Source organism: Pongo abelii, chromosome 20 (genome assembly GCF_028885655.2).
Source record: "Pongo abelii isolate AG06213 chromosome 20, NHGRI_mPonAbe1-v2.0_pri, whole genome shotgun sequence".
Lineage (NCBI taxonomy): Eukaryota > Metazoa > Chordata > Mammalia > Primates > Hominidae > Pongo > Pongo abelii.
The window spans coordinates 9,999,944-10,014,211 of NC_072005.2; the positions used below are offsets into that span (position 1 = coordinate 9,999,944).

General features: G+C 50.7%; 1 protein-coding gene across 2 annotated transcripts in view; it reads right to left on the bottom strand.

Moving 5' to 3' along the window:
• COL5A3 (collagen type V alpha 3 chain) overlaps window positions 1-14,268 on the bottom strand; it is a 52,063-nt gene that overhangs the window by 17,456 nt on the left and 20,339 nt on the right. For both annotated transcript variants that reach the window (XM_009252766.4, XM_054539623.2), the window contains exons 25-45: window positions 13,792-13,845; window positions 13,645-13,689; window positions 13,447-13,500; window positions 11,032-11,076; window positions 10,871-10,924; window positions 10,632-10,739; window positions 10,152-10,205; window positions 6,459-6,512; window positions 5,485-5,529; window positions 5,199-5,252; window positions 5,041-5,085; window positions 4,368-4,421; window positions 4,213-4,266; window positions 3,741-3,794; window positions 3,509-3,616; window positions 3,268-3,357; window positions 2,951-3,004; window positions 2,022-2,129; window positions 1,793-1,900; window positions 1,657-1,710; window positions 967-1,020 (exon numbers count right to left, since the gene is read on the bottom strand). In XM_009252766.4, the coding sequence (XP_009251041.4) occupies window positions 967-1,020; window positions 1,657-1,710; window positions 1,793-1,900; window positions 2,022-2,129; window positions 2,951-3,004; window positions 3,268-3,357; window positions 3,509-3,616; window positions 3,741-3,794; window positions 4,213-4,266; window positions 4,368-4,421; window positions 5,041-5,085; window positions 5,199-5,252; window positions 5,485-5,529; window positions 6,459-6,512; window positions 10,152-10,205; window positions 10,632-10,739; window positions 10,871-10,924; window positions 11,032-11,076; window positions 13,447-13,500; window positions 13,645-13,689; window positions 13,792-13,845 (1,350 nt within the window). The remainder of the gene's footprint in view (window positions 1-966; window positions 1,021-1,656; window positions 1,711-1,792; window positions 1,901-2,021; window positions 2,130-2,950; window positions 3,005-3,267; window positions 3,358-3,508; window positions 3,617-3,740; window positions 3,795-4,212; window positions 4,267-4,367; window positions 4,422-5,040; window positions 5,086-5,198; window positions 5,253-5,484; window positions 5,530-6,458; window positions 6,513-10,151; window positions 10,206-10,631; window positions 10,740-10,870; window positions 10,925-11,031; window positions 11,077-13,446; window positions 13,501-13,644; window positions 13,690-13,791; window positions 13,846-14,268) is intronic.

Genomic DNA, 14,268 nt, shown 5'->3' on the forward strand with positions numbered 1-14,268 from the left:
GTTTTGAGGGAAAGACATGGTTGGGTTGGGATTGGGCCAGATTCTGGGGTTGAGTTCCCATTGGGTGTTGGCATGGAGGGGAAGACACAGCTGGGTTGGGATTGAATCAGATTCTGGGGTTGAGTTCACATTGGGTGTCAGCATTGAGGGGAAGACATGGTTGGATTGGGATTGAGCCAAATTCTAGGGTTGAGTTCATATTGGGTGTCGGTATTGAGGGAAAGACATGGTTGGGTTGGGATTGGGCCAGATTCTGGGGTTGAGTTCCCACTGGGTGTTGGCATTGAAGGGAAGACATGGTTGGGTTGGGATTGGGCCAGATTCTGGGGTTGAGTTCCCACTGAGTGTTGGCATTGAAGGGAAGACACAGTTGGGTCAGGATTGAATCAGATTCTGGGGGTGAGTTCACATTGGGTGTCAGCATTGAGGAGAAGACACAGTTGGACTGGGATTGAGCCAAATTCTGGGGTTAAGTTCACACTGGGTGTTGGCATTGAGGGGAAGACATGGTTGGGTTGAGATTGGGCCACATTCTGGGGTCGAGTTCACATTGGATGTCGGTATTGAGAAGAAGACATGGTTGGGTTGGGGCTGACTCTGAATCTGGGATTGGGTTCATATTGGGTGTTGGTATTGAGGGGAAGACATCATTGGGTTGGGATTGAGTAAGATTCTGGGGTTGAGTTCATTTTGGGTGTCGGCATTGAGGGGAAGACATAATTGGGTTGAGATTGACTCAGATTCTGAGGGTGAGTTCATATTGAGTGTGGGTATTGAGGGGATGACATGGTTGGGTTGGGATTGACTCCGATTCCTAGATTGAGTTCACATTGGGTGTCAGTACTGAGGGAGGATCGGGGTTGGGTTTGAGGTTTGGATTGAGTCAGTGTGCTTCCACTTTCATTTGCTCCCACTATCCCTCCCATCAAGGATCCAGAGAAGGACTGCAAAGCTGGGGGCACTCACCGGGGGACCTGGGTGTCCTGCAGGACCCCGTATCCCTGGTTGTCCAGGTGGGCCCTGGGAGAACAGGAAACAGAATCAAAAATTCCCTCAGGTTTAAGATTAGAGAGGGCACTGGAGCTATCAATCACTGCCTCCCACACCCCCTTTATGAGAACAACTTCCCCTACCAAGCAGCAACAGCTGCATCCCCCCAAATCCTGTCTTCTCAGCCACTAACTGATGGGATCAGACAGACGTCTGTCCTAAGCCCAGCCCTGGCCACAAGTTCCACCAAGACCCAGGGACGAAGCTGGCTCAATGATGCAAGACACTGGAGCTGACATTCGGGGCGGGGGGAAGTTGGGTATCAGATGCCTCAGTGCCTGCCATGCAGAGTCACAGGCAGAGGGAAGGACGTGTCACTAAGAATGGAGAAGGAGGTTACCCTTACCCCAGTGCCTTTCCAGTTCTTTGGGAGCCCCAGCTATCCCTATCCTGTCTGCAGTTGGGTTCTGTGGACCCGTTGCTCCGTGGACCCATTGCTCCAGGCAGCTCAGGTACCTTCTGTTGCATGTAGGTGTCAAGATGGTACCCAAGAAGGCAGAAAACTCTGTGGTCTCTCCTACCCCATGGAGAATGATCTCTACATCCCTGGTCTCCTCTCTCTTCTGCTACCCACCCCACCCTGCCGCCCTGGGGATCTTCACTCACCGCATCTCCTTTATCGCCTTTACTCCCCTTGTGTCCGGGGGCGCCCACATCCCCCTGCAGAGGAAATGGGATGAAGGACCCAGCTTCTGTTCACCCCCATCCTCCCCTGGACCCTTCCTCTCTGTGAACCCCTCACCTTGTCCCCTTCCTCGCCAGAAGGCCCAGCAGCTCCAGGGGGTCCCAGAGGCCCCAGGGGCCCTGGGATCCCATCTTTGCCAGTGGGGCCAGGGGGGCCACGTTCTCCCTGTTGTGGGGAATGGAAAGGGAGATGTCAGGGCAGGAATGTCCTGCAGGAGCCATGTCTTGGGATGTGGCAGGGCCAGACCCTGAGGAGGCCCTAGGAATGGGATGGGCAAGTCACTTACCGGGGACCCCTTCTCGCCTGCAGGGCCAACGGGGCCTTGGCTGCCACTTTGGCCAGGAAGTCCAATGCCTCCTGCTGGGCCCAAAGGACCCCGCTCACCAGGGGAACCCTGAGAACAGGGGTGATGAGTCAGGAATAATACCAGTAGTAGCTCTCCTTTATGGAGGGTTTTTAAGCCACCAGGCACTGAGTTCTGAGGTTACCAGGATTGTATCTAACCATTTCCCTTCCTGCAGCAGCCGGAGGGTGCCTGTGAGCACTTGAGGGGCAGGGCATATTCGTCTCCTGCTCAAGAACCCTCTATGGCTCCCATCTCACTTAGAACAAAAGCCATAGTCCTCCTGGCAGCCTATATATATATATTTGTAGAGACAGGACCTGGCTATGTTGCCCAGGCTGGTCTCAAACTCCTGGGCTCAAGCGATCCTCCAGCCTCAGCCTCCCAAAGAACTGGGATTATAGGCATGAGCAACTACACCTGGCCCAAGAAAAGGGGTTTTTATATGTTGATGGCCAATGCACAGGTAAGTATTTGTTGGATAAATGATCTCAATGAGGTTTGTGATCATACATGAGACGAGGCTTCTCATCATGGCTATTTTACAGACAAGGAAACTGAGGCTTGCCAAGGAATACAACGGCCCAGCCAGTGAGCAACAGAACTGACCTTGGCTCACTGCAACCTCCACTTCCCAGGTTCAAGCGATTCTCCTGCCTCAGCCTCTAGAGTAGCTGGGATTACAGGCATCCGCCTCCATGCCTGGCTAATTTTTGTATTTTTAGTAGAGAAGGCTGACCTCAAACTCCTGACCTCAAGTGATCTGCCTGCCTCGGCCTCCATCATGGGTTTTATCATGACAACATCAAGCTTCCAAGACACCTTGAGCGCCCTCCACCCTGCCCCCACCCAGCACATGGGGTTATACTTACATTGGCCCCCACGGGCCCTGGGGGGCCCTTATCACCCTTTAAGCCAGTAGGTCCCTGAAGGAGGAGATAATTCACAGTTAAGAGACTCCCAAGGGTGTCCCCAGGTCCTGTCTTCCTCTGTGGGGAGCTCACAGTCCCCACCTCTCTCCTGGGACTGGACATTGAGCTTTGAGGGGTCTGCCTTCCCCAGCTCCCTACACCATTTTTTTTGCTTTCATCATTTCCTGCACCACAAATGCCATTCTCCATCCCTCCCCTGACCCCCCCATCCTTTCCTTCTCTAAGGGACATGCAGGAGGGTCTGCAAAGATACTCACCGGGTCCCCGGGGCCCCCCTTGGGGCCGGGAAAGCCCCTGAGTCCAGCTGGCCCTTCTTTCCCAAGGGGTCCTGGTGGTCCCAGTTCCCCCTACAGGAGTGCAAAGGAGGGAAGTCAAGCTCCAGGGAGGGGATGTCTCCCTCCCATTTGTGACTCAGGGCCCCCTCCCCCGTGAGACTGATTCTGAGCCCTTGGTTGATCTTGGATGTTCAACCAAGGTCTCCAATGGACAGTGTCTCACCTTCGCCCCCTCTCTGCCTTCCAGCCCAGGAAGACCTTGTTCACCAGGAGGTCCAGGGGGGCCTGGAGGCCCCCGTTCACCCAGAGGTCCCACTTCTCCTGTCTTTCCCTGGTGAGGAAGAAGGCTCCTCTTGAGTGGGGGTGGCCTAGGGGAGTCGCTCAGGAATTCAGCTTTCCCCTGAATATCCCCCAACTGGTACAAAACAAGGGAGGTTTATGGAGTCCACTCTGACCTGAGGGCCTAAGACACCAGCTGGTCCAGGCGGGCCTGTCTGACCTTGGAAGCCCTAGAGAGAAAAATTAAATGCAGGGGCGGTGTTACATGGGGAAGGGATGGAGGAGGGGAGACAGGGAAGGCCTGATAGGATCAGGAATCTGGCCGGGTCGGGTGGCTCACGCCTGTAATCCCAGCACTTTGGGAGGCAGAGGCAGGTGGGTCACTTGAAGCCAGGAGTTTGAGAGCAGCCTGGTCAACCTAATGAAGCCCCGTATCTACTAAAAATACAAAAATTAGCCGGGCATGGTGGCACGCGCCTGTAGTCCCACTCAGGAGGCTGAGGCAGGAGAACTGCTTGAACCCGGGAGGCAAAGGCTGCGGTGAGCCGAGATTGCCCCACTGCACTCTAGCCTGGGTGACAGAGTCAGACTCTGTCTCAAAAAGAAAAAAAAAAAGCATCAGGAATCAAAGGTTGAGGGATTACTCACCAATTCTCCTCTCTGTCCAGGGTGCCCTGGTCGCCCATCTTTACCTTGGTGACCCTGGGGGATGAGGTGGGAAAGAGTTGGGGCACAGACACAGGGCTTCCTCCCTTCCCACATCCTCCACCCACCCAACCCCCAATGAGGGTGACCTCACTCACAGGGGGGCCCTTTGGCCCAGGGAATCCTGGAGGGCCTTGCAGACCAGGGAGGCCCTGAAATGGAACCAGAAGTCATTATCTCATCCCTCCTGCCTCCCTGCCCAGTCCCTGAGCCCCACATAATGACAACAGGATCGAGCACATATTGAGTGCTTACTGCATGCCAGGCATGGGCAGGGCATTCTCCACACAATCAGTCATTTTATTCACCAGTGCAGCCCTTTGGGGTGGAGACTGAGGTTACTCCCATTTTACAGAGGAGAAGACTAAGGCACAGAGTGGTTAAGTGACTTGCCCAAGGTCACACAGTAGGTGATTGACAGAGCCAGGACTTGAACTCATGGCTCTCTGACTTCAGAGGCTGTGCTCCTTCTTTTTTTCTTTTCTTAAAGATGGAGTCTTGCTCTATCACCCAAGCTGGAGTGCAGTGGTGTGATTAGCTCACTGCAGCTTCCAACTCCTGGGCTCAAGCAATCCTCTCATCTCAGCTTCCAGTGTAGGTAGGACTACAGGTGTGCACCACCACACCCAATTAAGCTGTGCTCTTACCACTGCATTATAATGTCTCTTCATCTCTTGGTCTTGTCCTCCACTCAGAATCTCTCTCTCACACACACACACACATATGCACATTCACACACACACACACACACACACACACATACACACTCACCTTTTCTCCAGGGATTCCAGGGGCTCCGTCCTGGCCCATATCGCCCTAGGACAGAGTGAATGAGACTCAGGCCCCAGAACAAACTCAACTGGGAAGAATTTGGAGGGATTGGCTGAGCCTGGGGCATGGGGGGCCTTGATTGCCCACCCATCCCATACCTTGGGGCCTGGTTGCCCTGTGGCACCCGGTTGCCCCCTCTCTCCACGGGAGCCCTGAACAACAACAAAAAAAAGGCAAAGATCAGATATGAGGGGGTGGGGGAGCCTGGGAGATGAGACCAAGTCTTCCAGGTCCCCTCCCCTTGTGACTCCCTCTCCTGCCCGACCAGGGACATTGATATAACCCAAACCCTTTCCCTGCCCACAGATGACCTCTCCACTACCTTTCCTTCCCAGCCCCATCCCCAAGTCCCAGCAGGGTAGGGGGCACTGTCTATTTTCTTACTGGTGGTCCCCGCTCTCCTTCCAGGCCTGGCTGCCCTGCCTTTCCCTGAAAATGAATTGTAAGACAGAAAGCAGAAGAGAGTTAGGGTGCAAAGGCATGACGCAAACACAAAAAGGCACCCAGTCACAGACCCAGAAAGCTGTCTGCCACATATTTATTCATAAGCCTTTCAGTCATACACATACACACAAATACAACTTATACTCAAAATCACGCAAAGATCCCAAACACACAATTACAACTATGATTGCATCTACAGAGTACAAACGTGCAAGCATGTTTGCCCACAAGACATATATTGATCACAGTTGTGCAGTATGCATACATGATTGCATGTAATCATGGCACGCATTTGGCAATCCACAGCCTGAAGATGACACCGAACTCATCATGCAATACATCTCTTGCACACACGTATACCTACTATAAACACATGCAGGCCTGGATTCAGCTGAGGACTTTGTCTTGGTAAGCACAGCAGTATACATACACTCATGTACGTACATACAATGTTCATTAACACGGTTACAATACGCACATAGCAACACAAATACAATACATGCCTGTATACACATCACTCAGTGTGCACAGAAACACACACGTGTATACACATGTCCTTTCACGCATGTGTACAAGCTTCTTGCACACATTTATGCCCACCATCATGCAAAGTGCATGCAGATTCATGCCCTTGTTCGCCCAGGCACAGGCCTGCAGGCTGTGGCATTCAAACTGTCTCATATATATTGAAAGATACATGAAACGCATATACATGTATTTACAGTCATATTCATGATAATACCATGTGCAATCACCTACATGTGTCATGCATTGCATATAATAGCATGTGTGCACACAAGCGCTTCCAGGCATAGACACAAACACCCAGGGTTCACTCATCATCAGACACAACCACCCATGCTGTTCCCCTCGGACAAGTTCGCCCCTCTCCCTTACCCCCGGTCATGACTCACCGACTTCCCTTTCTCTCCTATGGGTCCCAGGGGACCAGGAAATCCAATAGATCCCTGAGTGGAGAGAATTAGAAAGAAGACAGGAGGGTGAGGAGTGAGTGGTGGGTGGAATTGGCCCCTCATACCATCCTTTGAGGCATTTCCAGGTCACTGATTCCAGAAGCTTCCTTGGTCTCTACAGCCGCAGCCTCCTACAAGGCAGCCCTCTTCTCTCCTCTCCCTTCCTCTCCTCCCTTCTCATTTCACTGCAGCCCTTTGCACTGGCTGCTGCCTTTGGCTGAAATGCTAATCTCCTAGGTCTCCACAAAGTCAGCCACTCCTGACCATTTAGATCTCATTCAGATGTCACCTCCTTAGAATGCCTTTCTGCCACAATCCTGGCTTCCACATTGCCCAAGTCACCCTCTGTCTGTCACATTGTGCCATTTTGTTTTCCCACGAACACTTGCATTGAAATGACCCTTATTGACTTATTTATTCAATGCCTGTTTTCCCCCACTGTGACATAGCTCACTGGTCTTATTCCCCACTGCCTGGCACACGGTGACTGCTTTTTAATATTTGTTAACTGACTCCAGTCCACGCTGGAGGAACCCTTCCTCCACCTGGGGGACGACATCACAGGCTCTGATATCCTCTCCCACACCTCACTGTGCAGACTGAGTTCAGATCAGAAAAGACAGTTGCCCAAGTTACCCAGTCTGTGGTGGCATCCCGCCTCGAAGCCCATTTCAGGCTCCCTCTACTCTCCTTTCCCATCTGGGGGTTCCATGGTCTCTATACTCTTTTTTTGTTTGTTTTATTTTTAAGAGACAGAGTCTCACTTTGTCACCCAGGTTGGAGTGCAGTGGTGCAATCATAGCTCACTGCAGCTTCAACCTTTTGGGTTCAAGTGATCCTCCTACCTCAACCTCCTGAATAGCTGGGACTACAGGTTCACGCCACCATGTCCAGCTAATTTTTAAAATAAATTTTTAGTAGATATGGGGTTTCACTATGTTGCCCAGACTGGTCTTGAACTCCCAGCCTCTAGTGATTCTCCTACCTCAGCCTCTGAAAGTGCTGAGATTACAGGTGTGAGCCACCAACCTGGCCCCAACACTCTTCAAGGATCCTGAACACATGCACACAAGGACTTTCTAAAATCTTAGTCTATGCCAGGTACAGTGGCTTACACTTGTAATCCCAGCACTTTGGGAGGCCAAGGTAGGAGAATCACTTGAAGCTGGGAGTTTGAGATCAGCCTGGGCAACATAGCGAGACCCTATCTCTGTAAAAAATTTAAAAATTCATCAGGTGGTGCACACATGTCATTCCCAGCTACTCAGGAGGCTGAGGCAGGAGGACTGCTTGAGTTCAAGAATTGGGGGCTGCAATGAGCTATGATTGCACTATTGCACTCCAGCCTGAATGACAGAGTGACACCCTGTCTGAAAGGAAAGCAAGCAAGCAAGCAAGCAAAAAGAAAGAAAGAAAGAGAGAGAAAGAAGGAAGAGAGAGAGAGAGAAAGAAAGAAAGAAAAAAGAAGAAAGAAAGAAGGAAAGAAAGAGAAAAAAGAAAGAAAAGAAAAGAAAAAAGAAGGGGACGCAGTGAGGGAGGGAGGGAAGAAAGGAAGGAAGGAAGGAAGAAAGGAGGAAGGAAGGAGAATAAAGTTGTCCATCAAAACTAAGTTAAAAGTTTTTTTCCCAATCATTAAAAAGAAAAAAAAAAATCTAAGTTAAAGAAAAGGAGTCAATGTAAAGGGAAATCACTGGGAAAAAAAAAAAAAAAAAAAAAAAAAAAAACCACTGTAAAATCCAATGTAGGCAAGATAACTATCAGCTCAACAGCGCAAAAATGTGAACCTCTAGGAGGATTCTGCACTCAAATATCTTCCCAAATGTCTATTTCTTTTTCTTTTGAGACAGAGTCTCACTCTGTTGCCCAGGGTGGAGTAAGTGGCACGATCTCAGCTCACTGCATCCTCTGCTTCCCGGGCTCAAGCAATTCTCCTGCCTCAGCCTCCATGTACCTGGGATTACAGGCACCCACCACTGCACCCAGCTAATTCTTGTATTTTTAGTAGAGATGGGGTTCTGCCATGTTGGCCAGGCTGGTGGTGAACTCCCGACCTCAGGTGATCCACCCGCCTCGGCCTCCCAAAGTGCTGGGATTACAGCCTTGAGCCACTGCGCCCAGCCCCAAATGTCTTTAGGTTCCTGCTCTACTCTATAGAAACAGAACTCATCAGTGATATAATATGGGTATAGTTTAGGCAGAAAAATGAATCTCATCAGTGTCCTCACCCATCAAAACATTGGCAAACAAATGTTATGTTTTTATATAAGTACATTTTTGCATAAGTACATTTGACTATAAGTTATAATTAATTCAAGATATGTAAGATGTGTATTTTATGATTCTATGATTCTCTCCTTTAACTGACTTTGTTGGTGAATGAAACTTAATCACACCAAATAAAAGGATCCTACAGTTTTATAATCATTGTCATCATCACCATTATCAACATTATTATAATCAAATTGATGAGGTGGAAATTACTGGGGTGTCTGTTTCACAGCAGAGAAAACAGGCTCAAGAAACTTGCCAAGATCATGTAGCAGGTAAGAGGACATTTGACCCCAAGTCTGTCTGATGTCAAAGCTCACTTTTTAAAAAAATTTTTGGGACAGAGTCCCCCTCAGTCACCCATGCTGGGGTGCAGTGGCTCGATCATAGCTCACTGCAGGCTCAATCTCCTTGGGCTCAGGTGATCCTCCCATCTCAGCCTCCCAAGTAGCTGGACCACATCTGGCTAATTTTTTTTTTTTTTTTTTTGAGATGGAATCTTGCTTTGTCAATAGGCTGGAGTGCAGCGGTGCGATCTTGGCTCAGTGCAACCTCTGCACCTCTGCCTCCTGGAGTCAAACAATTCTTCTGTCTCAGCCTCTTGGGTAGCTGGGATTACAGGTGCATGCTACTATGCCCAGCTAATTTTTTTGTATTTTTAGTAGCGACAGGGTTTCACCACATTGGCCAGGCTGGTCTCAAACTCCTGACCTCCAGTGATCCGCCTGCCTCTGCCTCCCAAAGTGTTGGGATTACAGGTGTGAGCCACTGCCCCCTGCCACATCTGGCTAATTTTTTTTTTTTTTAGATGGAGTTTCGTTCTTGTTGCCCAGGCTGGAGTGCAATGGCGCAATCTCAGCTCACCACAACCTCTGCCTCCCGGGTTCAAGCGATTCTCCTGCCTCAGCCTCCTGAGTGGCTAGGATTACAGGTATGCACCACCACACCCAGCTAATTTTGTATTTTTAGTAGGTGGGGTTTCTCCATGTTGGCCAGGCTGGTCTCTAACTCCTGACCTCAAGTGATCTGCCGGCTTCTGCCTCCCAAAGTGTTGGGATTACAGCCATGAGCCACCACGCCCAGCCACATCTGGCTAATTTTTGTATGTTTTCGTAGAAACAACGTTTTGCCATGTTGCCGAGTCTGGTCTTGAACTCCTGGGCTCAAGCAATCCTCTCACCTCAGCCTCTCAGGGTGCTGGGATTATAGGCATGAGCCACTATGCCTGGCCAAAGCCCACATTTTACATTCTCTCAGTGACCCTTGGGATGAGCAGCTCATCCCCCAAGACCACAGCCTGGACCCCCAGATGTTAGTCTGAATCCTGCCCATCTCCATCTCCACCCCCTACCCCCAGCTTCCTACCTTAGGTCCAGGGCGTCCTGGATAACCTGGGAGGCCTGGCACCCCAAGCTTGCCCTGCAGAAAGGTTATGGGACAAAGGTCAGAAATTGCAACCTGGAGGTCAGAGGTGGAAAGGTCAGGCTGGCTGGGGCATGGTGAATAGGCTAATGGGATGGGAGTTGGGGAAACAAGGTTCAAGTCCTCGCTGCTGCCTGCTAGGGGCATGTCCTTGGGCAGGTCATTCAGCCATTCCAAGTCTCAGTTTTTCTCGTTTGTAAAACGGGATGAAAATGCCGATTGCATGTGGTGGTTATGGAGATGAACATATAAGTTGTGTGCATTAAATTGCTCTGTAATGCTGAGCTGAGGAATTAAAGATGACAAGGTTGGTAGCAATCTCCTGAGGTCGAAGGTATAATGAAAGGGCAAAGGGCAAAGGGCAGAGGGAAAAGACTGGGGACACCTTGACTGTGGGAGGCTAGAGGGTGGAGAGTCATTCACCTTCTCCCCAGCTGAGCCTGGGGGCCCCTCCTCGCCAGCCTGTCCCTCCTGCCCCTTCGGCCCCTCAGGACCATCCTCTCCCCGGGGACCTGGAGCTCCGGGTTTCCCCTGGAAGAAAAAGGAGAGTCTTTAATATCCATCTTTTGTCCTTCCTGCTCTGCCTAACCCCAGCTCATCCCCTCCCTATCTTCCCCGAGCCCCCCAGACCCACATCACCCCTCATCTGGAGCTGGTCTTACCTGATCACCTTTGAGCCCCACATCGCCCTTGAAGCCTGGGAAGCCGTCCTCTCCCTGGGTGGGAGAGACAGAGGCCAGAAGTGAGGGCCTCGGGGAAGGGACACAACCAGGACCCCACGATTGGGACTCCCTCTCCTCTGATGAATTCCTTCTCTCCTCACCTTCTCGCCTTTCTCCCCCTGGAGGCCCCGGTTGCCTGAAGTGCCCTGAAAAATAAAAAAAAAAGCTCTCAAGCCTCTTCCCTGCTTAAGAAGGGACCCAAACTCAGTCCCCTGCTGTAAAGCAGCCAGGATAGTCCCAAGAGGATGCTAGGCAGAAGCTGGGAGGGGCAGCTTCAGAAGAAATGATCTTTCCCTAGAGGCCCCTCCCTCCCCACTGGAGGCCTCCCAAGGTCATCTGTGCGGGGGTGTGCGGGGAAGGCCAAATTTCCAAGTAAGTGATTCCCATCTCCTGGAGACGCTTTGTCCACAGTTCCTTCTGGCAGGAGAAAGAGGATGAACATTCCAGGCCCGGACCTCATTATAAAGGCAAAGGAATGTTCCCCATTGTGCCAGCTACAAGGCGACTCTGTGCTTGGCAACAAGACGACCTCTGTGCTTGGCTATGGAGAGAGCGCTTAGTTCAAGTCTGGATGCTGCTCACACCAAACTCTGAAAACTGCACTTGGCTACAACATCTCTGAGCTCAGCAGGCTACAATGAAATTGCGCTTGGATACAATACAACCCATGTGGTTAGTCTCCGGCCACAGAGAAATTCACTTGATCACAATGGAACTGAGCTTGGCTACAAGTTGTTCTCTAGCTTTGGTTACACTGTAACTAGACTCAACTACAACGTAGGGGTTGGCTACAATGTAACTAGACTCAACTACAACATAGGGGTTAATTAATGTAACTAGAGGCTGGGCATGGTGGCTCCTGCCTGTAATCTCAACATTTTGGGAGGCAGAGGCTGGAGGATTGCTTGAGCCCAGGAGTTCCAGACCAGCCTGGGCAACACAGGAAAACCTCATCTATACAAAAAGTACAAAAAAAAAAAAAAAGGTAGCCGGATATGGTGACGTGCACCTATAGTCCCAGCTACCTGGGAGGGTGAGGTGGGAGGACTGATTGAGCCTGGGAGCTCCAGGCTGCAGTGAGTGAACTGTGATGGTGGTACTGCACTCCAGCATGGGCAACAGAGTGAGACCCTGTCTCAAGAATAATAATAATAATAATCAAATGAGAAAACTGCCAAGCCTGGTGGGATACACATATAGTCCTAGCTATTCAGGAGGCTAACGTGAGGGGATTACCTGAGCACGGGAGTTCAAGGCTGCAGTGAGCCATGATTATGCTACTATATTCCAGCCTGGGCAACAGAGAAGACCCAGTCTCTAAAAAATAAAACATTTAGGGCCCAGCGTGGTGGCTCACGCCTGTAATCCCAGCACTTTGAGAGGCCGAGGCAGGTGGATCACCTGAGGTCAGGAGTTCAAGACCAGCCTTACCAACATGGAGAAACCCCGTCTCTACTAAAAATACAAAATTAGCCAGGCATGGTGGCACATGCCTGTAATACCGCTACTCGAGAGGCTGAGGAGAATCGCTTGAACCCGGGAGCAGAGGTTGCGGTGAGCCCAGGTGGCATCATTGCACTCTAGCCTGGGCAACAAGAGCAGAACCAGGTCTCAAAAACAAAAACAAAAACAAAAAAAGATAAAAAATGTAACTATGCTTGGCTACAATGTAACTCTGAGGGTGATGCTTGCCAGACTCTGTGCCTGCTACGGTATAGCCAATTCCTTGATTATGGTGTGTCTAAGCTTGTCTAATGTACACATGTTCAGGTAAATTACATCTGTATTTGGCTACAATGTCACTGGACTCAGCTTCCATATGGATATGAACTCTAATGCCCCTGAACCTCTATTTAGCCAGGGTGCAGCTCTTGGCTTAACCCAGCATTACTGTGCTTATAGATTATGTGATTCTGAGCTTGGGTTAGAATACAACCCTCGGGCCAGGCACAGCGGCTCACACCTGTAATCTCAGCACTTTGGGAAGCCAAGGAGCGTGGATCACCTGAGGTCAGGAGTTCGAGACCAGCCTGGCCAACATGGTGAAACCCTGTCTCTACTAAAAATACAAAAATTACCTAGGAGTGGTGGTGCATGCCTGCAGTCCCAGCTACTCGGGAAGCTGAGGCAGGAGAATCGCTTGAATCCGGGAGGAGGCAGAGGTTGCAGTGAGCCGAGATCACTCCACTGCACTCCAGCCTGGGCGACAAAGTGAGACTCTGTCTCAAAAAAAAAAAAAAAAAAAAAAGAAAAGAAAAGAAAAAAAGAAAAAGGAAAAAAGAAAAGAAAGAAATGTGTTCGGCCTCCAATGGGCTTAGCTGTTCTCAACAACAAGGTGACAACCACACTGTAAGGCTGTCCTTGGCTGTGCAGCACCAAACCCCAGTCCCACTACATCTGGCCTGGCCAACTGATTCCCCTCTCCACACATCCAGAAGTTTCCGATGGAGCTGCATTGCATGCCTGAACCCAAAGCTGGTAAATCACTCATACCTGCAAGCCCCGGTATCACCTACCTTCACTCCCCGAGGTCCAGGATAGCCCGGTGGGCCTGCCGACCCTGGTGGACCCTGGGAGGAAAATAAGGTCAGTGCCATTCTAGACAGTCCTTCCCACATTCTAAGAGTCCTCATCTCTCTCCTCTGTGGCCCTTGACTGCAGGCCCTGCCTCCCGACCCTCGTCCCCAACCCAGCCTAACCTCCTGGTCACTTACCTGGGCCCCTTTCTCTCCTGTGGGGCCCTCATGTCCTGGGTGACCCTGGGGAGGAAACATTCTAAGTTGTCAGAGACCAAAACTTGCCATTCCAATTCCCAAGCCTCCCCTTTCTCCTTCCTCCTTTTCCCAGCTCGTGGTTCTCACCGGAGGGCCATCGGATCCTGGGAGGCCTGGAATTCCTGGGTTTCCAGGGGGACCCTGAAAGAAGACGAACAGCAGGGGAGAGACAGAGGTGCTCAGAGCCCTGGAGCACCGCTAGGATCAGATCTACGCAGACATGCAGCCGCCTCAAGGTTAGGAAATAAGCAGACCTCACTGGCCAGGAAATCTATCCCAGCTCTGCCCAAACTTGCTGTGTGACCCCAGGCAAGCCCATTTCCCTCTCTGATCCTCAGAAATCCACTGCCTCTGGGAAGGTTGCAAGGAAGAACATAAAAACAGTACAAGACTGATAGCACAACAGGGTGACTATAATCAATTATGTGTTGCCCAGGTTGGAGTGCAGTAGCACGATCTCAGCTCACTGCAACCTCTTCCCAGGTTCAAGTGATTCTCCTGCCTCAGCTTCTCGAGTAGCTGGGACTACAGCACCCGGCTAATTTTTGTAATTTTATTAGAGAC